The following is a 23,576-nucleotide window of genomic DNA, read 5'->3' as shown; positions in this document are numbered from 1 at the left end:
CTGGCAGAGACTCTGGACCAGGACCAGACAGCCTGGGCTGCGCAGCTTTGTGTGTGTGAGTGCTGTGTGCGTGTGTGCCTCTCACTGAAATAAAAGGAAAACAATGACGAAGGGAAACAGAGTCCCCACAGCACCTGCCCCTCGACCCCCTCTGTCCCTCTCTTGGCTGAGGTGGAGGGGGGCTCTCTCCTGGGAGGGGCAGAAACTGGGGCCATGTTCACGGTTTTGGGGGATCCGGCTCCCTGGCTCCCACTCCCAACTAGGGCTCCCACCCCGGCACTCCCACGCCCCTGGCAGCAGCAGCCACGCTTTTCCCGGTTCAGCGTTGCCCTTTGCAAAATCCTCTTTCAAACATAAAAATACGTGAGGGAGGAGATGCTAAATCCTTTGAAAGGGTGGATCCGGAGAGCCTGCGAGAGGGGATCAAAGGTACGCCCAGGTGAGACCCCACCTGCTTGAAAAGGCCCACCCACCACAGACACAGCAATATGAGCATTTTTAAGAAACTTTCATTTAACTTTTTAGTATTTTGCGGTCATTGTAGATTTATAGGAAGTTGCAAAGATAGTCCAGAAAACTCCTTGTACCCTTCACTCAGGTTCCCCAATGGTCGCATCTTCCTTCCGTAACTACGGTGTAAACCATCAAAACCAGGACATTGACATTGGTACCGTGCGTGCACCGTTCCACGTCATTTCATCACTCGTGTAAGATTCATGGACCACCACTGAAATCAGCAATAGGAACTGTCCGTCACCACAAAGAGTTCCCCCTGCTAGCCCGTCATGGTCACCCCCATCCCTGCCCCAGCCCAAGAGAGTTCTTTGAAAGAATGGAAATTGGTGAGAGAGGGACCCTAAAATGGGTCCTTAGCCATATGTCTCATTCCAGACTCAGGATTCCCCTCCCAGCACCCCATTCTGGGTGACTCAGGGCAGCCAATTTGAAACCAGATACAGTGGGGCCTTGACTTACGAGTGTCCCGACTAACGAGTTTTTTGAGATACCAGCTGTCTCTCGCCGATTTTTTGCATTGAGTTATAGAGTAATTTGAGTTAACGAGCTCCTTAACGAGCTCGAGCTCGAGCTGGGTCTCGAACGAATTAAACTCGTAAGTCAAGGCCCCACTGTATCTGGTTTCAAATTGGCTGCCCTGAGTCACCCAGAATGGGGTGCTGGGAGGGGAATCCTGAGTCTGGAATGAGACATATGGGTGATTGGGGAGGAGCTTGGGTTGGGCAGGTCCAGCCACCACCGTGTCCTTGCCTGGCAGACCTGTGTTGCACTGCCCTGGCCCAGGGGAAGGCACAGTTTGTTCAGCCACCCCGCCCAAAACATATTCCTCCATTTGCGCTTGCTGCCCTGGGCTAAAAATGTCAGGAGGGACCGGCTGCATGGGACGCTGAAGTGAAATAGAAGAAATGAGACAGGGTTCTATGATCAGATGGAGAGAGGCCTGTCTTGGTTCTCAGGGAGCTGTCAATATTATGAGACAGAAAGGCGTAAGGAACCCAAGGCTGATGGAGGAGACAGGCTCAACTCTGGGGCTCACAGACCAGTGACGGCAGCAAAAGAGAACTCTCCAAAAGGGTGTGGGGGCTAAAAAAGTAATAGGTTTCCTCCCACCTTCTGAGTTCTTCTAGCTGGGCTAGTAACCATGTTACCAGAGGTTAACAGGAGAAAATGGAATTTTAATACGTGCACACTTAGAATTCATAAAAGCATGACTATTCCAAAGACAGGGAGGCAAAACTGGATATGTGTGTCATTTTGGACAAAGGAGAAAGGGGGGGGAGTGGGGTATTAGATTTTACAAGTAAAAATGGGTGATTTGCAGGTACTTGGGGAAGAGCAGAACGCCTGGAGGTAGATTTTGGCCCGGCAACCCAGAAACCAATGGGCCTGGCGAGGGGGTGGGGGGTTAATCCACAGGCTCCTGCTTGGGGCCTGACCGTGTGATGCTCAGGTGATTGTGCTCAGGGTCCCTTCCTGATGCCGGTTTCCCCACCTGATCTCTTAGGCAGGAACAGGGAGCAGGTCAAAGGTTCTCTCTGAGTCTTTTGTTTCTTAATAACCACTTTAAAATCCATATCCCAAAAGGCAGCTTTGGGTGGCAGAACTTTGGTCCCCTTCAAGGGCATGACACAGGAAAGAGACCAGATGTGTGGTGACTCCGGGTGCTGGAGGACCCAGGGGAGGCTGCCTGGAGGAGGAGGCACTGAAGCTGATCCAAGAATGATCCTCCCTAGGTGTTCAAAAAAAGATGATAATGGAGTTGCGCAGGGGAAGAAGTACCCCGTATGGTCAGGGGTGACAGCAGGTTGCTGGTGGAGATGGTGAAGCGAAGATTGAGGGGGGAGACCAGGAAGAGATGTGGTGAGGGGTATGGGGCTGTCAGAACACCTGAAGTTCCTGGCCAGGGGGAGGAAATGAGTTCACACTGGCTGCAGGTTGGGGTGGAGGAACCTCAAGAAGTGAGAGAAGCCAGCCAGACCCCTGTGCCCCCCCCTCCCCCCTTCCTCCTGCTTCAGGTGGCCTAGGGCACCTCCCAGATCTGGAATTGCTCCAGGAAACCAAGTTTCCCTGTTTACAGTTGACTAGGGGGAGGAGGGGAGGAGAGAGGGGAGGGGTAGCCACGGGGCAGGCAGGCTGGTTGGCTCTCTCCAGCTCGGGCTGGACCTGGAGTGCTGGACCTGCGTCAGTCAGCCAGCTCGGCTCAGGCACTCCGCTCCAGCCCCACACCTCACCATGGCCATGGAGGTAGACAGCAGGCCTGGGGGGCTCCCCGGCAGTGGTAGCGACCTGGGCGCAGCTCGCCAGCACATGCAGGCGGTCACCCGAAACTACATTACTCACCCCCGTGTCAGTGAGTATGACCCCCAGTGGGTGAGCGTGGGGTGGGCTGTTGGTCCTCAGGCACTGCTTTTTAGCCTCAGGGAAAGAGGAGGACCAGAGGGTGGGGGGAGTGGCCTAGGGGGCTTTCGGTCCAGTGGAGTGATACCATCAGCTGCCTGTGCAAGGAGCCACCTCTGCAGGTGGAGAGATGCTGGTCTGAGCCCAGGTTACCCCAGAGGGGAGGGCAGGGGAGTCGTTGCAAGAAGCTCCCCGTCATCACTCTGGACCTGCATGGAGACCCCAAGTCCAGAGAGGGCACCCACCTGCCCCTGAGAGTGTGTGTGTATGTGAACATGTGTATTTGGGGTATGTATCCAGGCCCAGCATGAGGAAACGTGTGATCGCGTGTTCTTGGGGGGGTTGTGTAGCAATGCAGAGCTGGTGTGCATCCTCCGGATGGGAATTACGTGACACTGTGTGTCACATCGATGGGTGCGTGCCGCGTGTGCGTTCTGGGGTGGATGTCAGCGTGTATAGCCAGGGAAGGCGTGTGCCTGCGTGTTCTCGCCTTCACTCATGTGAGGATATGTGTGAATGTGTGTGACAGCTTGAGTGTGTGTGTGATCAGAGTGAAGAAATGTGGGTATCTATGTCATTTTGGACAAAGTGGGAAAGGGAGACACTGTGTGTGCAACTTGTACACTCAGGGTGAGGGTGTGTACGTGTGCGTGTATATGCTCCAGCGTGCATGCTCACGTGGTGAACACGGAGGTGTGCTCAGGTGCTGTCCATGTCTGTGTGTGTACAGCCGGGGGAGGGGGAGCGCCTGGCGTCCAGGTGTACAGGTGTGTGTGCCAGAGTGCATCTTTGCAGGCTTCAGAGGGCGTGGCCCTGCGGTGGCTTGAGGGCCTGTCCTGCAGAAGTGGCCCAAGTTCAAGTGTCTGGGGCAGAGAACCCGGTGAGGCCCTGAGGACCAAAGGGAGCCCTTTGCCCCCGCCATCTCTCCTACTCCAAGGTCACTCTCCCTGCCCAGGCTCATTCTAGAATTCTCAGCAGCCCAGCCCACTGGAGGAAACCGGCCTGGCCAGCACCAGCTGAGCAGAGCCAGAGGCTGCTAAGAGGGTGTGTTTGGGGAGAAGCTGGTGTAGCACAGCCACCCCTCCCTCCTCTCCAGTTACACATCTGATGGGGGGAGGAGTGGCCTGAGAGGCAGCTTGGAGCCCAGTCTGCGTTTGGGAGTGGAGCCCCAAGGCCCCAGGAGGAGTCCAGGGGTGTGTGGCACCTCCTTAGGCCCCAGCAGGCACTGAGGGTGGAGTATGTTCCGCTGAGGAGCTGCTGAGAGGAGTGGTGTAAGGTTAATCCAGATGCCCTGCCAGCTCTGCCCTGTGTGGGTGCAGAGAGGATGAAGGCCCAGATCCTCCCCAGGGCCGAGGAGGTCCCCAAGGCCCAGAAATATGCAGCGACTGGGCCCCATTTGGGTCCAGAGCCCAGGCCTGGAGACCTGAGAGGAGTCCGCTGACCCTCGTCCAGTCCCATGTGATGGGAGGCTCCTCCCGTCATCCCTCCTCCCCGTGGGACCAGGAGAGCAGCCGGGATCCCGGGATCCCGGAGTCCGAGTGGGCTGTGGGTCCTGGAGTCCGGACCTACATGCTTTGCTTTCCTTCTCCCTGGAATGTACCCTCTTCCAGGAACCCTGCAGGCTGCACTCCCCCCGCCCCCCCACTGCCCCCCTCAGATCCCTCTCAGCCAGTTCCTTGTTTATAGTCAACAAGCCTGGGTCAAGTCTGACCCAGGTTGGAATCCAGGGGTGGCAGCAACCTCCCCCGCAACCCCAGGTTTGCAAGTGTGCTGCTCCGTGTGGCCCCCACTGGGACAAGGGTGTTCACACACAACAGCTGACCCAGAGGCCAGGGGCAGTGCAGGGGGAGCCCCTTCGGGCTCCACAGCTGTGTCAACGATGTCATTGCAATGACAAAAGCCACCACCTTTGCTTTGCGGCACACCAGTGTCCTCACAGGGTACATCCCGGGGCCAGCCCCAGCCCCGCCTTAACAGCCCCCACCCCCAGGGCAGGCAGGGTTCCCCAAGTGCTCTGCACCTGCAGCTTTCACCAATTCCCTCCTTTCCTCCTCAGGGCCTGAGGGGTTTCTCCCTGGGGGGAGGGGCATGGATAGGCACAAAACCCAGAGCTGCTGCCCTCCTAAGCTGAGCCGGACTCCTCCTCCGAGTCTGGCCTTCTACCCGGGGCCTATAAGCACTTCCAGGAGAACTTTGTGTAGAGACAGAAGGTGCATAGGAGGAGGGCAGCTGGCTCCCAGCCCCAGGGCTCAGGGGGCCAATGGATGGAGTGAATCCAGGAGGCTTCCCGGAGGAGGAGGTGGCCTGAGGCACTTCAGTGGCTAGGGAGGGAATGGGCCAGAAAGAAGGGGGGGCGGTGGAGTTGGGATGGGGAGTGAACCCCAACATGTCCACTCCAGGAAAGAAGGGACCCCTTTGCCACCCCCAGAGCTACAGTTGTTCCCCAGGGGAGGAGGTGGCATGGAGCTTTATCTGATGGTGTGGGGCACAAGTTGCTAGGCTGATAGGGTAAGGGGTGGGGGCACAGCATGAGCAAAAATGATGATGGCCAGGCTGGTGGCCTAGCTGGTGGGATGGAACCAGGTCAGATTGCCCGGGGGCTTGAGTGCCACACCACTGGCTGCCTCGGTTTCCTCAACTGAAAGGCCAGAGAGGTTATTACACTGAGAGTTCCACCCAGCAGGGTCTTGGGCTGATTCTAAGAACCCTCAGCTTCTATCCCCTGCCCCCCTTCCCTAATCCCTCCAACAGGATCAGGGAAGAGGTGAGGGACCTGCTGCCCCGGCTTGCCCCCACCCTGGCCTCACGCCTGGGCGCCCGCCGCAGCCCTCTCCCAGGACTCTGCAGGTGTGTGGCTGGGCCGCCCTAATTAGTGGGCTGCGAGAGCCCCCTGCTGAGTCTTTGACAGGGAAGGCGGTGGGGAGACAGGGTCAGGGAGGGGCTCCCCCAGCCTGCAGCCCAAAGTGCAACCCGAAGTGTCAGCTCGGACAATGGAGAGGGGGTGGGCCAGCAGCTGGAGGGAGAGGCTGCACAGGCTCAGGAAGGCCTGTGGAGGAAGTGCCCCTCCCCGCCCTTCTGGTTCAGCACCCTGCCTCAGTACCCCCCCTGCTCCGGGCCCAAGCCCAAGAAGGACTTACCTGGTGGTGCCCTCCTCCTGTTCTTACGTTTCCTAGTTGTCTAAACCCAGGAAAGCCTTGCAGTTATCTGGGCAAAAACACCCTCACCCAATGGGTTTTCCTAACTCGGTTCTCAGTGAAAGTAACTCATATCCAACAAAAGTAAAGGGTCTGACCACCAGGGGGCGTGAGCGGGGCCCTTTAGTTCCCTTGGTGTGGGGTGGCTTGGTGCCAGGCTGGCTTACAGGCATAAGGCAATGTGGTCTGAGAAGAAGGACAAAGAGGGGATCCCAGCCGCTCCTCTGCCACCAGCGTGCTGTGTGACCGGGCTGGCTCCTCATCCTTCTGGGCCCTGTGTTCCTCGCCTGCTAAAAGGGTGCTTGGACCACTGGCCCTGGGCCGTCCTTCCAGCCTGTGAGTGACCCAGCGACCTCACAGACCCTGCCCATCCTGCCTGCCAACTTCCTTCAGCCCAGTTGTCTCGTTGAGGCTTTATAAGGACCCCAGTGAAGGTCTCCGGTACCCGAGGGGTGTGGGTGAGGGAGGGCCCCAGGGCCCCTCAGCCAGCCACTCGAGGAGCCAAAGTAGGCTTCCTGACTGCCCAGCATGGCTGCTTCCACTGGGGCCCCAACAGCAGCGAGGAAGTGTCTTCTGATGTGAAACCCAACCGCTCTCTGCAAGCGGAGCTCATTTCCCCCTTATGGGTCTCTCTCTGCAGCCACTGTTGGGCCGCTTCCTCCTTCCTTGTTGCTTTCTCTCCTCCCCCGCGGGCACCTGGTGGACCTGGGGCCTCCGGGAGTCTCCCTGGCAGGGCCTCGTGGCAGAGCAGGGGTGCTGGCTGGTTTTTCTCACTGATGTCTGCACCCCCTCCACACACGGAGTTCAATCAGCATGGGGTGATGGAGAGAAGTGTGGTCCTGGGGAGGGCAGGGGAGGGCCATTGGCCACGGCTGGGGGCTGGGAGCTTTTGCAAAACACTGTGGGTCAGAGAGGAGGGAGTGGGTGAGGAGGGGCAGAGGCCGGAGGGGAAGCAGCCTCAGGGATGAGAAAGGCCTCTGTGTGGCTGGGAGGGGAGGACTCCGAGGGGCCTCTGCCCTGGCCCCGGCCCTCCCCCAGCCTCCTGCAGGTGTCCAAGGCGGTGGAGCCCTGCAGGCAGGGGCATGACCCTTACAGCAATGGTGGCTGGCTCTGTCACAGCTAATGACCCTGATGGCCCAGGCCAGGGAGGGGATGGGCTGGTGCTTAGCGGGAGGGAAGGGAAGGCCCAAGATGCCTGTGTGTGTGTGTGTGTCTGTGTCTCTGTGTGTGTCTGTGTCTGTCTGTGTGTGTGTGTGTGTGTGTGTGTGTGTGTCTGCGTCTGTGTGTGTGTGTGTCTGTGTGTGTGTGTGTGTGTCTGGATGTGACACCCTCCCCCAACACTCCTCCCCCAGCCTACAGGACCGTGTGCAGCGTCAATGGGCCCCTGGTGGTGCTGGACCAGGTCAAGGTAAGACTTCCGCCTCTTCCCAGGCACCAAGGCCAAATCCCAGGAGTCCCTGACCCCTGGGCAGGATTTGCAGAATTTCTTCTAAATTGCCCTGCCCCTAGATGCCCCCCTGCCACTCACGCCCACATCTTCCTCCCCAGCTCTCTCCCAGCCACCCGAAGTTTCCCCTTCCTGCCTTTCCAGTGAGGGGCCCACTCTAGGCCTTGGGGGACCTGCTTCTATCACCAAGGAGCTGGGGAATCCAGGCTATTGCGCCTCTTTCTTCAGCATTAGAATGGCCACATGTAACTTCCTCAGCTTTGTGTACCGCCTCATTGTCAGTGTCCCATCCACTGGGGGCATTTGGCCACCACCTGTCAACATGTTACCTCCCTGTCCACTGTCCCCACTTTGCCCTCCTTTTGGGCATGGATGGTGTTTTATTAATCCTGAGCTCCCAGAGCCCCTCACTGCACTTGCATGGAACACCCAGCCCATTGTAGGAACTCAGTGTGTTCAAAGGAAGGGTGAGTAAGTGAATGAGATGAATGAATAAATATTAGCATGACTAAATATGGACCTGTCAAAAACTGAGCCAGCCCTAGCTGGTTTGGCTCAGTAGATAGAATGTCAGCCTGCAGACTGAAGGATCCCAGGTTTGATTCCGGTCAAGGATACATGCCCTGGTTGTGGGCTTGATCCCCAGTAGGGGGCGTGCAGGAGGCAGCTGATCAATGATTCTCTCTCATCATTGATGTTTCTCTCTCTCTCTTCCTCTCTGAAATCAATAAAAATATTTTTTTAAAAAACAAAACAAAACAAAAAAACCTGAGCCAACTATACTAAAGAAATCAGACCCACTCATTTCTGGAAAACAGATTCCACATTCAGTGGACATTACTGTTTGACCCACTAATGTTGGGGATGCCCTGGAGGCAGTGTGGTGGAGCAGTTATGTGTGTGTGCACTGGGGCCAGACTCAGGCTTCTTGACTTTTAATCCCAGCTCCAGCTCACCCTTCTGCTAGCCACCTGTCAATTCTAGATCAGCGGCATCAGCACCAACTGCAAACTTGTTCGAAATACAGAATATTGGGCTCCACTCCCAATTGACAGAATTAGGATTGTAAATCCCAGTTTCCTCATCTATCAAGTGATCATAGTGCTGCTGTGAGGATCAAATCAGGTAAATGTGTAATTCCTGTTCTCCTTGAGAACAGCCAGCTATAGCTCTGGCTGGAAGGCAGATGCGCTCATATGCCTGATTAAACATCGGTGCCATCTCCTGCCCCTCGCCCACCTCCACCACACTCCCTGCTATACCTGTCAGCCTGTAGGACCCGCTGCCACATGAAGAGTCAGTACTGAGGCAGACACCCATTTCCTCAACTGTAAAGTGGGCCGGACTAGGAAACTGGAGTTAGCTCCCCAGACCTACGGTTCTATGACGATCGCATACATCTGGAACTCTTAAAGAACAGGACAACTGAGTGATGGACCCTGGGCTAGCGAGGGGAAGGAGAGGAGTCGGTAGTGTTAGTTTTATAAGTTCAGAAGGCACCTTTATGCACCCCTCTTCACTGTCTCACACCCCTTTCCCTGTTCTAGAGTTGCTTGGGCAAAATGCCACAATTCCTCCTCTACAGCGCCACCTCCCGTCCGCATTGAATCACACAGGCAATTAACTTCCTGCTTCCATCCTCGGACAGAAAAATATTGGGGGAAGAATTTTGTGTAGATCAGAGGTTCTTAGCCCAGGGAATAAAGGCCTTGAACTTGTGTGCAAACGTTTGAAGGTATGTGTTCATGTCCCTGTGAAATTTCTGGGTAGTTTCATCTGATTTTCCGAGGTGCAGGTTCCTGCCAGTCTTCCTAAGAACTTCCTGGTCCTCCGGGTGTGTACGGCAGCTGCCCTGTGCTTGAGAGGGCTGGTTGAGGACTCAGTTGAATCCCCAGCAGAGGGGACGGGTTGTCCTGTACCATCCCCACTCCCTGCAATGCTCTTAGCAACCCACAGTGAGAGTCAGGCTCGGGTTTGCTCCGTAGGTGGCTGGGAAACGGCGCTCCTCCCGTTAAACGCTCGCTGTTGCTCAATGGAATTCTGTTCCGGACTCAGTGGCTATGACCACCACTCCCTACAAATGAAACCCAACACAGGAACGCCCAGAGCCTGAAGGAGTCCAGGCCGCACTCTCCATGCCTGGGTGTGACGGTTCTGACAGTTCTTCCTACTGTGTGACTGTGGTCTCTCTGCTATTTGAAGTTCCTTTTCTCAGATTTCATTTTTCAGGGACACACATTGTGCCACTCTGTCTTCACTCTCCTTTCCTCCCCCTCACCTCCCCTCCCCCCCCTCGCCCACAGAAACCCACATGAACAGGATGGCTTTTTATCACCCTGCTGCCTGGTTTCTATTGGGCCCGTTGTCTGGTTTCCTTGGGGCCCACTCTGGCCTGTGTCCCGTCCAGTAGTTTTCCTCCGGAGGTGAGCAGCCCACCTTCAGCTCCGCATAGAGGCCAGCGGCGGGCTCAGAGAGCAGCAGAGGGAACAGAGCCAGGACTCATTTCACTTGCGGCCCAGGCCACACAGCCCTTGCTCTCGGGCTCCCTCTTGTGGCTGAGAAGCCAAAGACGGCTGGGAGTTAGCAGCCCAGCGGACCTCCGAGCGGACCTCCTAGCATTCCTCTTGGGCCTAGCCCCCTCCCCCAAAACCCTCCCTGCAAAGGGTCTGAGGGGTGGTTAGGGGGAGAATCAAGTCGCCTTCCAGGCATCTTCTTCACAGGTCGAGCTTCCCTCCGTGACTATCAGGGCTGCATACCCTCCCGCCTCAGGTTCAACCCCAGCAGGGGTGCCCCGGGGGAGTGGACCCCGCGCTGGTCACACCCGGTTGGCAAATTGAGCCATCCGTCCCGCCTCCCTGGCCATTAAGGTCACTAATTTGTGAAGAGCAGGCGATAAAATGATAGTAATGATGGTGAATAACCATTTGAACATGTTCCAAATTTTTATTACTTTTTGATTTTTAAAAAATGCTCCTTGGATCTAGTGAAACAAAGAAAAGACACATAAACTTTAACTATTTGCCCCCAACCTATTGAAATAACCCATGTGAACATCCTGCTATATATTGGCAAATAGAGGCATGTTTTCTCTCTCTCTCTCTCTCTCTCTCTCTCTCTCTCTCTCTCTTCCTCTCTGAAATCAATAAAAATATTTTTTTAAAAAACAAAACAAAACAAAAAAACCTGAGCCAACTATACTAAAGAAATCAGACCCACTCATTTCTGGAAAACAGATTCCACATTCAGTGGACATTACTGTTTGACCCACTAATGTTGGGGACGCCCTGGAGGCAGTGTGGTGGAGCAGTTATGTGTGCTTTTTCATGTCTCCATTTATTCAGGGCTTGTTTTATGTCCTATAAGGTTTTATTATTTTTCTTGTACCTTTCTTGTTACATTTATATCCAATATTTTATGAGTTTGGGCCCTATTGTGGATAGAATGCTTTTTTTCATTTCCTCTTCTGCTTGTTGCTAGAAAAGGAAGAAAAGGAGTTTAATTTTTATATGTTTATTTTGTATACAGCCAAATTCTCTTATTAATCCGGGGGGTTGTCATTTTGTTTTTGTTTTGACTACAGCCTCTTGGGTTTTTCTAGCTACTAGTGTATAATATCACGTGCAAGTCAGGGAGATTATGTCTCTTGCTATTGGTCATTATGTCATTATGTTTGTTTAGTCTCCTATAATCTGGAACATTTCCAGAGAGACTGACATTTTTGAAGAATAGAGTCTCCTCCTCTGACCACTTAAAAAAAATAGAACATTCTCCATTTATGATTTGGCACACTTTTTTCTTTTTCTTTTTGTTTGGTTTGGTTTGGTTTGATAGTTTCTCCCCCCCCCCCAAAAAAAAAAAATTTAGTAACAACAGTGATACAGGCGGCTCTGTGTTACTGATTTTATTGGAAATGAAAATGGGTTTCGCATTTCACCGTTTACCAGGATGTTGATGTTGGTTTTGGTAAATAGTCTAGTGTTCAAAGAGTTGCCTTCCGCTCCTGTTTTACATAAAATTGTATTAGAAACAGCTGCCGAACTTTGTCAAACACCTTTTAAGTTTCTATTTACCTAAGCCCATGGAGTTTTTCTTCTCACTTATGTTGACAAACTCATTATTATTATTATTATTATGTTGTCAATTGTTGGCAAATTCCCTAATGTTGATTGACCTAGGCTTGCATTCTTGGAATGAACCCTAGTTGTAATTTATTTAATACACTGATTGATTTACTGAGTAACAATTTATCATTTCTGCATCTATATAAGAAATTGGTCTACAGTGTTTGGAGGGCTATGCTCTTTATCGGTTTAGGATTTGGGGTTTTCATTTTGCCGTTTTGTTTCCTTCTAATCTTTATTTTCTGTTCATCTTATTACTTTGTCTAGTTCCTCCAGTGCACACTGGACAGAATGATGGCAGCAGGCGTTGTTGTCTTGCTCCCAATTTTAACGGATGTTTATACGTTATACCATTGAGTATAATATTTTCAGTTGGTTTTGGGGGATACGTTTGGGGGTTAAGGAATTTCCCTTTTATTCTCTGGTTTTTTAAAAAAATATATATTTTATTGATTTTTTACAGAGAGGAAGGGAGAGGGATAGAGAGTTAGAAACATCAATGGGAGAGAAACATCGATCAGCTGCCTCCTGCACACCTCCTATTGGGGATGTGCCCGCAACCAAGGTACATGCCCTTGACGGGAATCGAACCTGGGACCTTTCAGTCCGCAGGCCGACGCTCTATCCACTGAGCCAAACCAGTTAGGGCTAGTCTCTGTTTTTATAGAGTAGTTTTGTTCTTATATTTTAAAAAAATTAAATTTATTGGGGCAACATTGGTTAATACATTATATAAATTTCAGGTGTACAATTCTATGACGCATCATTAGTATATTGCATTATGTGTTCACAACCCAACGTCTAGTTTCCTTTCATCACCATATATTTGACCTCCCAACCCCTGTTCTTGTCTTTTGTTTCTAATCATGGATAGGTTTGAGGTTTTTTAACTTTAAAAAAAATGTTTGAGATGACCACAAGTTTTTAAAACTTTTTATCCACTAATAAAGAAATTGCATGAATAGACTTTCTAAAATTAGACTAATTTTGAATTCCTAGAATAATCCCAACTTTGTTTTTATTATTTTTACTTTGTGTTTATTTTCATGTTTGCACAGTGTGCTCCATTAGTCTCCAGGGGCAACTGGACCATCCAAAAGACCTAAACAGCCACCATAGCGACTAAATTGTATTGAGCTGTTATGAGGTGCTGAACACCAATTAATTGGCTTTACATATGTTATCTCTTTTTCTCCCCATAGCAGCCCTGTGAAGTAGCTATTATTATTATTATTATCCCCATTTTAAAGATGAGAAAACTAAGGCTCAGAGAGATTATATAACTTCCCAAGGTGACACAGCTCCTAAGCATCAGAGCTTCAATTCTAACTAGTCTTCCAACTCTAAAGTTGGTGCTTCTACCCATTCAGGTATACTGCCTGCAGAAAAGAATTCAAACTTGCCACTTTCAGTCCCTCGCGTTTGTTTCCAACAGTGTCTGAGCACAACAGGGAGGATAGAAACTTGGGACTTGATCAAGGAGGACTGGGAGGGGACCGGGACTTCACCTCTGGTCTCAGTGTTGTTCTGGGCTGCTCTCCCTTCCTGCCAGTTCGCCCAGTATGCTGAGATCGTCAACTTCACCCTCCCAGATGGGACTCAGAGGAGTGGGCAAGTGCTTGAGGTGTCTGGGAGCAAGGCAATTGTTCAGGTAAGTGGTACCAATGAGATGCTGGCTGGTTGAATAAATGAATATACCCACAAAGGTCCCACATTATCTGATAAGCTCCAAAGGCAGGAAATGCCCCATTTTCCTGAGAGTGCCTTGCTCAGAGCTGGGCATACATGGGAGAATGGAGGCCCTTCTCTCTAGCAAGCCCCTTGTTAGAGTCACTAGCCTCTTTCTTGTCCTATAGGTGTTTGAAGGGACCTCTGGGATTGATGCTCGGAAGACCACCTGCGAATTCACAGGGGACATCCTACGGTCTCCGGTGTCAGAGGACATGCTGGGTGAGGGGTGGGGGTGGGGGTGGGATGAGGGTGGGTATGCTCGTCTGTCCTGCATCCAACGTCTCCACCAAGCATTTAGCACACTGCATTGTCACTGCCTGTGTACGCGTCTGCCTCACCTGTGAACTCTCTGAGGTCAGGGGTCATGTCTTCTTCTCTCTTTGACCCTCAACCCCAGCTCAGGGCCTGACTACAGCAGGTGTTCCGTGAATGAGGAAGGCAGCCTCAATAAACTAGAGGCACCATAGGTAGCCTTCTATGTGGGTCAGCCCGAAGTGGACTGCACAGCCCCTAATTTTCTCCCAAGATCTGCTCTACCTGGCCCTCTCCTCTTCCCAGCCCCCCAAATCACCCCATTAGAGTGGTTGTTCTGGGCCAAGGCCTTGCCTATAAAGGTTTCCAGGAAAGAAAGGAAGACTCCCAAGGGACAGTCACTGTAGCCAGCTCTTTGGGGGTAACCGAGGGTGGAAGGGGAAGGAGACAGAGTACTTGGCATGTGGGGGGCAGGTGGGAGCTGGTGGTGGCGTGGGAGGTGGGCAGCAGTGCGAGACCCAGGGCTGGCCCTGAGCATTCTCCAATACCCCCTGCCCACCCCCAGGTCGGATTTTCAATGGTTCTGGCAAACCCATTGACAAGGGACCGATGGTCATGGCGGAGGACTTCCTCGATATCAATGGTGAGTGACCAGAAGTTCTACGGGGCTTTTGGGATCCAGCCCTCAACCCCCTTCCCCACCCCAGTCATCACCTCTGCCAGCTTGTCCTTGGAAGTTCTGCACCAGACACAGGCCAGGGCTCGCCTCCAGGGCTGATCAGACTAATGGCCAATCATGTGTGATAGGAGAGCAGCAAGGGCCCTCTGTCCCCCCAGGGCCACACAGCCCGAGTCCTGCCGTCAGCACTCCATGTCCAGCCCGTAGATGCCTCATCGCTGTGCAGGTTCCACAGGTGCCCCAAGACCACTCTCCTGCCTTCCGGTTCCCTGTCCGGCCCCTGAGAGCTGGCTGGGGCGGCTGCACAAGCAGACTCAGCCCCTCCCAGGCTCTCCCCCATTCCAAGGGAGGCCGTCTTGAGCCCTCCAGCCCTATCACATCCGCTTGCTGAGGATGTGAGGGAGGACCCCTTGGCTGGCTCAAGGCCACTCAGCAAGTCGGAGGCAGAGCACAGAACACACACCCACTCAAACAGGAGGTCTCTGAGCCCGCCCTCAGGTCGCCCTAACCCTGCACAGCACCTGTACGTCTGGAGGAGGCCCTGGCTCTGAGCACGGGGCCCTCAGCCTGAGCTCCCACCCCCTGAGGATTCCAGGGCCCCAGGGCAGCACTGTCCAAAGGGGCACTGGACATGGGGCTACTTAAACGAATTCATTCAATAAAAGAAAAACAAAACCACATTTCAGGTGCTCAGTAGCTACCCGATGAGGAGGTGCCATCGAGCCCATTTCCATCATAGCAGGGAATTGTGTCCACAGTGCTGCTCTGGAGGTGGAGGAGGGCTGGGGAGGGCGAGGGAGGACTTGAACCCTTGAGCAGGGTCCACGGTTGCCGTCTCCCAGGCCAGCCCATCAACCCCTACAACCGCATCTACCCTGAGGAGATGATCCAGACTGGCATCTCTCCCATCGACGTCATGAACAGCATTGCCCGTGGCCAGAAGATTCCCATCTTCTCAGCAGCTGGGCTCCCCCACAACGAGGTAAGGCCTGTGGGAGCCCCCAGGCACCACCAAGGACAAGGGACAGGGCAGAGGCGGGCGGGAGGGCCTCCTCTGCTGAGCAGGCAGGGGTCAGCTGAGCTGGGGTCCTCGGCATCCAGACGGGCAGTTGTCCTCTGGCGACTCAGGTCTGCAGGGCTGCACAGGACTCCTCGTCGTGCCCAAGCAGGTCTCCAAACCTCTGCCCAAGTGAGTGGGGCGCTCCCTGGCTCACGAGAGAGCCCCTGGATAGCCCCGTGGTGACAGCCCTGCTCAGCGGTCAGCTCTACCCACTGGGCCTTGTCGTGGGCAGTACTCTGTGCACCGAGTGAGCCCCTCTCATGCCAGCCCCACGGACACCCGAAGCCCCCCTGTGCAGGTTCCTGCCCCGCCTCTGCCACCAAGCGTGGCGGCTGGGGGGACAGGGTTCCAGATGCTCCTCCCCTGACCACCCCACCTGACACTCCTGGCTGTGCCCCAGCTCACCCTCGAACTGTCCGAGTGGCCAGAGGGCACAGCACCCCTGCCCTCCACCTACACACCCGTCTGGTCTGTGTGGCTGCTGGCCCCTCACCCCGCCGGCCGGGGCAGCTCTGTGCCCAGATAAACCCCAGCAGGCTGGTGGAGGGCTGGTGGGGGAGGCACAGGGGTTTGAAGGCCAGGCTGCCCCACACCCAGGCTGGGGCCCTTGCTCTTCGGCACCGCTATTCCGCCTGCTCCTCCTGACAGGCGCCCTCAGCCCTTTAGTAGCCGCAGAGCAGGGCAGTGTCTCCCATGGGAAAAGCTGTAGGGCCTGGGGTAGACTTTCATCTCTGTGGGTCCCTCCCACTGAAGTCCTGGCAGGAGGACAGACTGGGGACTGTCCATCCTCCTCAATGGCAGTCTGTGTGGAGGGCTCTGACGTCTGTCCTCCTAACCCCGCCCTCCCCAGATCGCTGCCCAGATCTGCCGCCAGGCGGGGCTAGTGAAGAAATCCAAGGCCGTGGTGGATTATCACGACGACAACTTTGCCATCGTCTTTGCAGCCATGGGGGTAAGAGGGGCTGGCAGGTGGCAAGTTCTGGAAGCTGTGGGTGGGCAGCCTAGTCTCCCCGGGCCCCTGGCGTGGCCTGATCTGATGGTGGAGGCACACTCCTTCTCCGAGAGAAGCTGTCAGCCTCTGGGCCTGTAGGTGGGAGAGGCAAGAGCGTGACTGAAGGGGTGCGGTGGGCTCGGTGACTAGGGCCATGTGTCCCTCAGGGCACCCCAAAGGCCATGGCAGCTATGAGTTCACAAGGGAATTTGGGGAGACAAGACAGCTTTGGGAGGCAGATACAAAGGCCCGGGTGTGGGGGGTGGGCAGGAAGTTAATGGGGAGCAGCTGGCCAAGGAAGGCGGGATGGCACTGAGCAGAGCTCACCCTAGAGAAGTCTGACACTCTGGGGTCTGATGAGACCCTACCCAGGACTGGGCAGCGAACCAGCTCTGCCCCCTCAACCCCAGGGCCACCCCAGTGACCGTTAGACAGTCAGTCCATAGGCTTCACGGAGAAGAGATGGGAGGGGCCTGGGCCCTGCCCTCAGGCCACAGGGCCCGCCCCAGCCCTCCCTGTTGTGTGTCCAGGTGAACATGGAGACAGCCAGGTTCTTCAAGTCCGACTTTGAGCAGAATGGGACCATGGGGAACGTCTGCCTCTTCCTGAACTTGGCCAACGACCCCACGTGAGTCCTCTCCTGGTGCCGCCTGCCCCGAGGCAGCAGGCCTTGTCCCCTTCCAGGACCCAGAGTCCAGGGGCTCAGGGGTTTCCCAGAGCTACAGCCAGGGGCCAGGGCTGGGAGAACAACCCCTTGTTGTGCAGAGGGGGAACCTGAGGCTGGTAAGGGGTAGGAATCGCTCGGGAAGAGACAGAGGGAGTGGGACCAGCACCCTGCCTGCTGCCTGCAGTCCCTCTGCTCCTCCCACAACCTGTGATCAACCTCGGTCCCAAGTCACAGCTCCTCATCCTTCCAAAAAGTCAGCACTAATGAGATGTTGCCCTAAACCATTTGTTTAGAAAAACCTGCTATTTTACAGTTTAGAACATGTGAGTTTAAAGTGGGGGTCAAGTGGGTGGAAAAAAAAACAATTCTAATGAACTGCCCTGGGTATTGAGAGTTCCCCCAAAACCCAGTGACAGACTTCTGCAGGCCGGGATGACATCACCAAAGGAGAGACCCACAGGCACCCAGCCCACCCACCCCGGGGACTCAGGAATGCTGAGTGGAAAGGGGTGGCCAGGGCCCAGCAGTCACACTAAGTGCTCGGTCACACTAAGTGGTCGGGACCAGTGGGGGACCAGTGAGGAAAGGATCCTGAGGACGCAGTGACAGGGCTCCAGCTGACCCCAGGGCGGATGCCCCAGGGGAAGAGGGAGCTAGGGCAGAAGCCCCTACGGCCTCCCTCTGATATGCCAGAGCCTCTCACCTTCAGGCCACAGAAACGGGGCGCTGTCATCCTCCTCAGATACTCCTAGGCCTGCCTGTCCCACTCTCACCCAGCTCCCCGCCTGCCCAGCCTCTGTTTCTTTCCCACCTTGGACCACGGGCCGAGAGTGTGGGACCTGATAGAGTGACAGCCCTGACCTGGGGGCTGGGAGAGGGGCTGGCCGTGTCCACGCCTCTGCTGCTCTGCACAGTCCCAGCTCCCAGTGCCCTCCCCACTCGGTACTGGAGCTACACAGAGCACAGGCACTCCAACCCTGACCGTGTCTCCAGCATCGAGAGGATCATCACCCCTCGCCTGGCACTGACCGCTGCTGAATTCCTCGCCTACCAGTGCGAGAAGCACGTGCTGGTCATACTCACTGACATGAGCTCCTACGCCGAGGCCTTGCGGGAGGTGAGGTGGCTGGTGAGGGGGGTCGGGTTCATCCCAGCCCCTGCACCCCGGAGCTCGCCCACCCAGGCCGGCCCCCAGTCCATTTCCCATCGTCACCGAGCCTCCAGTCACCATTCCTTGTCTCAGCCTCTCACCCCCTTCTTACCCCAATGCCCGTGGATGTTGCAGGTCTCAGCTGCCAGAGAGGAGGTGCCGGGGCGCCGGGGCTTCCCCGGATACATGTACACAGACCTGGCCACCATCTATGAGCGGGCGGGCCGTGTGTCGGGCCGGGGTGGATCCATCACTCAGATCCCCATCCTCACCATGCCCAATGACGGTGAGCCTCCTCCCTGCCCACTGCTCTCCGCAGCCCTCTGCCCTCCCTGCCCACCCCACACTTCAAGGGCCCGTGCTTCCTTGCCCAGATGTGCAGTAGTTCTGTTCCTCCAGAGGGTAGATACTGTCCTCTCCTTGCCCCCATCTACTCCTTCACTCCCACGATGGGAAAGGACCCAGGTGGCCCCGAGTGGGTGGAGACCTGGTCCCCATCTACACTGAGGCTAGTGAATTTCCTCGTAGATATCACCCACCCGATCCCAGACCTGACCGGCTTCATCACAGAGGGGCAGATCTACGTGGACAGACAGCTTCATAACAGACAGGTACTGTCCCCTCCCTAGCTGCCTTCTGCTCCTCCACCCCCGTCCTGTGCCTCGTGTCTCTGTGAATGAGGAGAAGCCAGGCCAGGCTAACCCCACACACAGGAGGTGACCCCCAGGAAGACTGGTTCAGGGACAGGAGGCAGGTCTGGGTAGACTCCAGCCTACCTGGCTCCGGGAACCTGAGAAAATGATTTCACCTCGCTGATCCTGGTCTCCTCTTCTCTAAGATGGGAATAACAATACTCATCACACAGTTGCATTTGGAAGATAAAATACATTGGCAAACAGAAAGCACCTGGCAGATAGTAGATACTAAAGAAATACCCCCTCTCTTCTCTTTCTGAACAGAAAACAATGGGTAACCGGCATGCGTAGGTGGTAAATAATGTGCCAATGGGTTAGCAAAGGTGTTCAAGGCAACAACCCCTAGGACTTTTTCCTCTTTGCTGGGCAGGTTCTTTCTTTGTAGCTACTAACTTAAGCTCCAACCTGGTTTCGTCCAGCAATCAAACGTTTTGAAATAGTGAGGCTTTATCATGTCATCTCCCCCCTTCACATGTCGACACCTACACACTCAAGCCCTAGAGTTTGTGAGAGATGAAGGAGGGCGGTGCGACCCACTTGTCTGTAGGATGAATGAGGACCCCTGACAGCCATGGGGGTGGGTGGGGAAGAGCAGGGTGGGAAGGAGGGAAAGTCTGGACCTTGCCTTCTGCCACACCTTCTGCGCCCCCAGATCTACCCCCCCATCAACGTGCTCCCTTCCCTGTCGCGACTGATGAAGTCCGCCATTGGTGAGGGCATGACAAGAAAGGACCATGGCGATGTCTCTAACCAGCTGGTAGGAAGGAGCGGGCCCAGGGGCTCCGGGAGGTGGAGGTGGGGGGGCGGGGGGCTGGTTTCAGATGCTGAAGGGCTGAGACCCATCCAGACCATGAGCTATTCTCCTGGCAAAACCCCTCATCGGAGGCCCTAGGGTGACCGTGACCCCCTCTGCCCTCCCCAGTACGCCTGCTACGCCATCGGCAAGGACGTGCAGGCCATGAAGGCCGTGGTGGGGGAAGAGGCGCTCACTTCCGAGGACCTGCTCTACCTGGAATTCCTGCAGAAGTTCGAAAAGAACTTCATCAACCAGGGTGAGGCCCTTGGGGCGCTCAGGCAGTAACCCCCTGACCCCGAGACATACACACACACACACACACACACACACACACACCACACACACACACACACCTCACACACACACCACACCACATGCTCACACACACCACACCACACGCTCACACACACACCACACCACATGCTCACACACACACCACACCACACCACACCACACGCTCACACACACACTCACACACACACACCACACACACCACACACATCACACACACACACACACACACACACACACACACACACACACACACACACTGACGCTCGTGCTCTGCCCCTAGGCCCCTATGAGAACCGCTCGGTGTTCGAGTCGCTGGACCTGGGCTGGAAGCTGTTGCGCATCTTCCCCAAGGAGATGCTGAAGCGCATTCCGCAGAGCGTGGTCGATGAGTTCTACTCCCGCGAGGCGGCGCCGCAGGACACCACGTCCGACACTGCATTCTAGCCCCGCCCTCAGCACCGTGCTGGGACCCCTGCCCTCCGCATCACGCCCATGCACCCCTCTTCCCCCCCACCGCCCCCCATCCTGAAGGTTCCATACACCTGAGCCAACCGCACCACCCTCAGCCCCCGCCCGCTACGCTCCATCCCTGTCCCTGGCTTCCTAGCGCTGGGAAAGAACAGATTGTCAAGCCTGTGTTCTATGTCTTGTTCTGATAGGAGCATTTGTATTTGTATTTTAAAAGCCCCCAAATGAAAAGTAATTGAGGTGAAGAGTTTATCTTATGTGCAAACAAGATTGGCAAAGCACTGCTAATGGTTCAAGCTGCGGATGATGGGTACAGGAGGTTCGTTAAATTATTCTCTCCACTTTCAAAACAAACAAGAAAGCCTAGCCACATCAGTGTCTTTTAACAGCTGACAACAGAATTTCTCTTTGGAAGATATTTATCTTTGTTAGGAAATATCCTGATACATTTCTTGGGTGGAGGATGGGCTCCAGGCCACAAAAGATTTGTCTGACGCTCACCGGCTCTGCCTGAGAGAGGCTAGGGAAGAGCTCGGTGTGCTCCAGACAGGAAGGGAGGAGGAGTTGCTGGAGAGAGAGCCTGCGTGACATGGGGAGGGGGGTGAAAGGCTGAGAAGCCCCCAATTAAAAATGGGTGAAGAGCATCCAGGATGCTGGATGTTGCTTTGAAAGCTGCTGCCCTTCTGTAACGCCATCCCTCCTGTCTCCTCGGCCCCATCTACAATGAAGTCATGAACACTTGCTCAGAGGCAAGGAGGACTGGAGGAATGGAACTTCCGGAAAAGGGCTGAGTTCTATTTCTGGGTCATTGTGTTGTGGGACCAGCCAGAATTCTTGGATCAGGAACTGACATCAAAGGAGACCCTGGGGATAAAAGTCCCATTCCCATGACAACTCACAGCCATTTAGGGAAAGCTTTTGGGTATCCACAGGGCATAGGGTTGTTTTCATTTAATAACAGTGTTATTGAGACTTAATTTACATACTCTACAATTTACCGATTTGTTACTGTATAACTCAACAACTTCTAGTATATTCACAGAGTTGTGCAACCATCACCACAATCAATTTTAGAACATTTCCATTGCTTCAAAAAGAAACCCTGTCCTGCTAACCAACCCCTCAAATCCCTGTCGGCCCCTTCCCAAGCCCTAGGCTTTGCCTATTCTGAACATTTCAGCCAGTCTTGCTCAGTGGTTGAGTGTCAACCTATGATCCAGGAGGTCACGGTACGATTTCTAGTCAGGGCCCATGCCCAGGTTGTGGGCTTGATCCCCAGTGTGGGGCGTGCAGGAGGCAGCAGATCAATGATTCTCTCTCATCATTGATGCTTCTCTCTCTCCTCTCTTTCTCTCTGAAATCAATACAAATATATTTAAATTGGATCAGACAATATGTGGTCTTTTGTGACTGGATTCTTTCACTTAGCATAATATTTTCAAGGTTCATCCACGTTGTAGCATGTATCAGTACTTCATTTCTTTTTATTGCCAAATAATATTCCACAGCATGGATATACCACCTTTTGTTTATCCGTATATCAGTTTATGGACTTGTGATTATTTCCACTTTTGGCTACTATAAATAATGCTGCTATGAACACTCATGGACAAGTCTGTGTGTGGACATAGGTCTTCATTTCTCTTGATGCCCCATTTGGAGGCATCAAGGGAGAGTGAAATGACTGGGTGTCAGATGGTGACTTTATGTGTAATGTTTTGAGGGGCTGCCAGATTGCAAATCCACTTCAGAAGTAGCTACCCCATTTTACATTCCCACCAGTAGTGCACAAGGGTTGCAATTTCTCCACACCCTGGACAACACTTATTATCTGTGGTTTGTATTATAGCCATCCTGGTGGGTGTGACATAGCTCACTGTGATTTTTATTTCCCTTATGATCAATGTTGAGCTTCTTTTCATGTGCTTATTGGCCACTTATATATCTTCTTTCGATAAATGTCTATTCAGGTCCTTTGCCCATTTTTAATTGAGAAGGGGTGAGAATATAGATTGTTCAGTAACAACACTGACTCAAGCAACACTGATTGACTATATTGTAAAAAGTTAAAAGGCAAACTGAGGAAAATACGGACAACAACAAAAATATATAAAGGGTTACTATGTTAATAAGTTTGATAAGTCAATAAGAGATACATTAAGTCCCTCGAAGAAATAAAAGAGATACATTAAGTCCCAGAAGAGAAAAACACTGATAATCAATTGTTTAACCCTTGTTGGCAATCAAAGAGTCAAATCAGAACACTGTTGCCACTAACAAATTAGCGAACATTTATTTAAAACCCTAGTATCCAGTGCTGGTTGGAAGAGTTCCTTTTAATAATAGCAAATTACTCAGCCAGCCTCCTCTCATTTGCATCCCTTCCCCTTGTGAATTGGGTTCAAGTATCCCCTTTTGCTGATGCAGAAACTGAGATACAGAAGGTAACTCGCCCAAAGTAACTTGTCCCGCCGCTGCTGTGTAAACCTTGCTGGAGGGCAGTTTGGAAACATGTCAATAGCTAATAAAATGTTCATTCCTGTCACCCAGTAATTGGACTTCCAGGAATCCATGCGAAGGAACCAACCAGAGGAGCCATTTTGCTCCCTGCAGCGCGTGGGAAAGGACAGCGCATCCATTCGGATGTTGGGCCAAGGTTGCGTCACAATGTGCGTTTGTCAAGGGGAATGTCGACCGAAGTTAGCTCATAATATAACCCTAAGTGATATAGCGGATCGTAATAGACGTGATTTCTGTGAGTGGTGGGGTTGCGGTTTTGCTTTCTTCATTGTCTTTTTCTGTTTTGTTTTGTTTTGAACACTCCGCGCTCATTGATTTTACAATCAGAAACAAAAGCTATGGCCTTTCAGTCTGCGGCGTGTGCGTTTGATGCCGAGTTTCCAGGACGGTGCTGCTCAGTGGGCGGGGGCTGGGCGAGGAGGAGCGCACAGCCCCCGTCCACACCACGTGCCTCCATAGAGCAGGTGAAGAAGGACTCCTGGGTCCCCAGGAGTAGCTCTATCTTCAGAAAGCCTAGGTGAGCAGGGGAATAGGTGGCCCGGCTGCGGCGTGGGAACCCGCCCCGCGCCTCCCTGGAGGGGCAGGGCCTGGAGCGGAG

General features: G+C 53.7%; 3 protein-coding genes across 4 annotated transcripts in view; all 3 read left to right on the top strand.

The window, feature by feature from the left end:
• The window catches only part of VAX2 (ventral anterior homeobox 2), a gene marked incomplete at its 5' end in the record, with an annotated part of 11,698 nt that extends 9,158 nt beyond the window's left edge, over positions 1-2,540 (top strand). The window contains one exon of the mRNA XM_014540923.1: positions 2,532-2,540. Within this exon, the coding sequence (XP_014396409.1) occupies positions 2,532-2,540 (9 nt within the window). The remainder of the gene's footprint in view (positions 1-2,531) is intronic.
• Positions 2,541-2,639: 99 nt separating this feature from the next.
• ATP6V1B1 (ATPase, H+ transporting, lysosomal 56/58kDa, V1 subunit B1) lies at positions 2,640-20,703 on the top strand. 2 transcript variants are annotated; one of them, XM_014540934.1, is made up of 14 exons: positions 2,640-2,866; positions 7,460-7,515; positions 13,228-13,326; positions 13,532-13,625; positions 14,224-14,301; positions 15,180-15,319; positions 16,248-16,349; positions 16,898-17,016; positions 18,049-18,172; positions 18,341-18,491; positions 18,734-18,816; positions 19,553-19,657; positions 19,823-19,952; positions 20,271-20,703. In XM_014540934.1, the coding sequence occupies exons 1-14, from the start codon at positions 2,749-2,751 to the stop codon at positions 20,432-20,434; spliced, it is 1,563 nt and encodes a 520-aa protein (XP_014396420.1). In that variant the 5' UTR covers positions 2,640-2,748; the 3' UTR covers positions 20,435-20,703. The 2 variants fall into 2 exon arrangements, with proteins under 2 accessions (XP_014396420.1, XP_005867843.1); XM_005867781.2 differs by having other exon boundaries at positions 2,641-2,866; positions 16,919-17,016.
• Positions 20,704-23,316: 2,613 nt separating this feature from the next.
• ANKRD53 (ankyrin repeat domain 53) overlaps positions 23,317-23,576 on the top strand; it is a gene marked incomplete at its 3' end in the record, with an annotated part of 6,168 nt that continues 5,908 nt past the window's right edge. The window contains exon 1 of the mRNA XM_014540922.1: positions 23,317-23,495. Within this exon, the coding sequence (XP_014396408.1) occupies positions 23,317-23,495 (179 nt within the window). The remainder of the gene's footprint in view (positions 23,496-23,576) is intronic.

The sequence above is a fragment of the Myotis brandtii genome, unplaced genomic scaffold, assembly GCF_000412655.1.
Source record: "Myotis brandtii unplaced genomic scaffold, ASM41265v1 scaffold251, whole genome shotgun sequence".
Taxonomy (NCBI): Eukaryota; Metazoa; Chordata; class Mammalia; order Chiroptera; family Vespertilionidae; genus Myotis; species Myotis brandtii.
The sequence above is the reverse complement of the archived record's forward strand: the minus strand, read 5'-3'. Positions and strand labels throughout refer to the sequence as shown.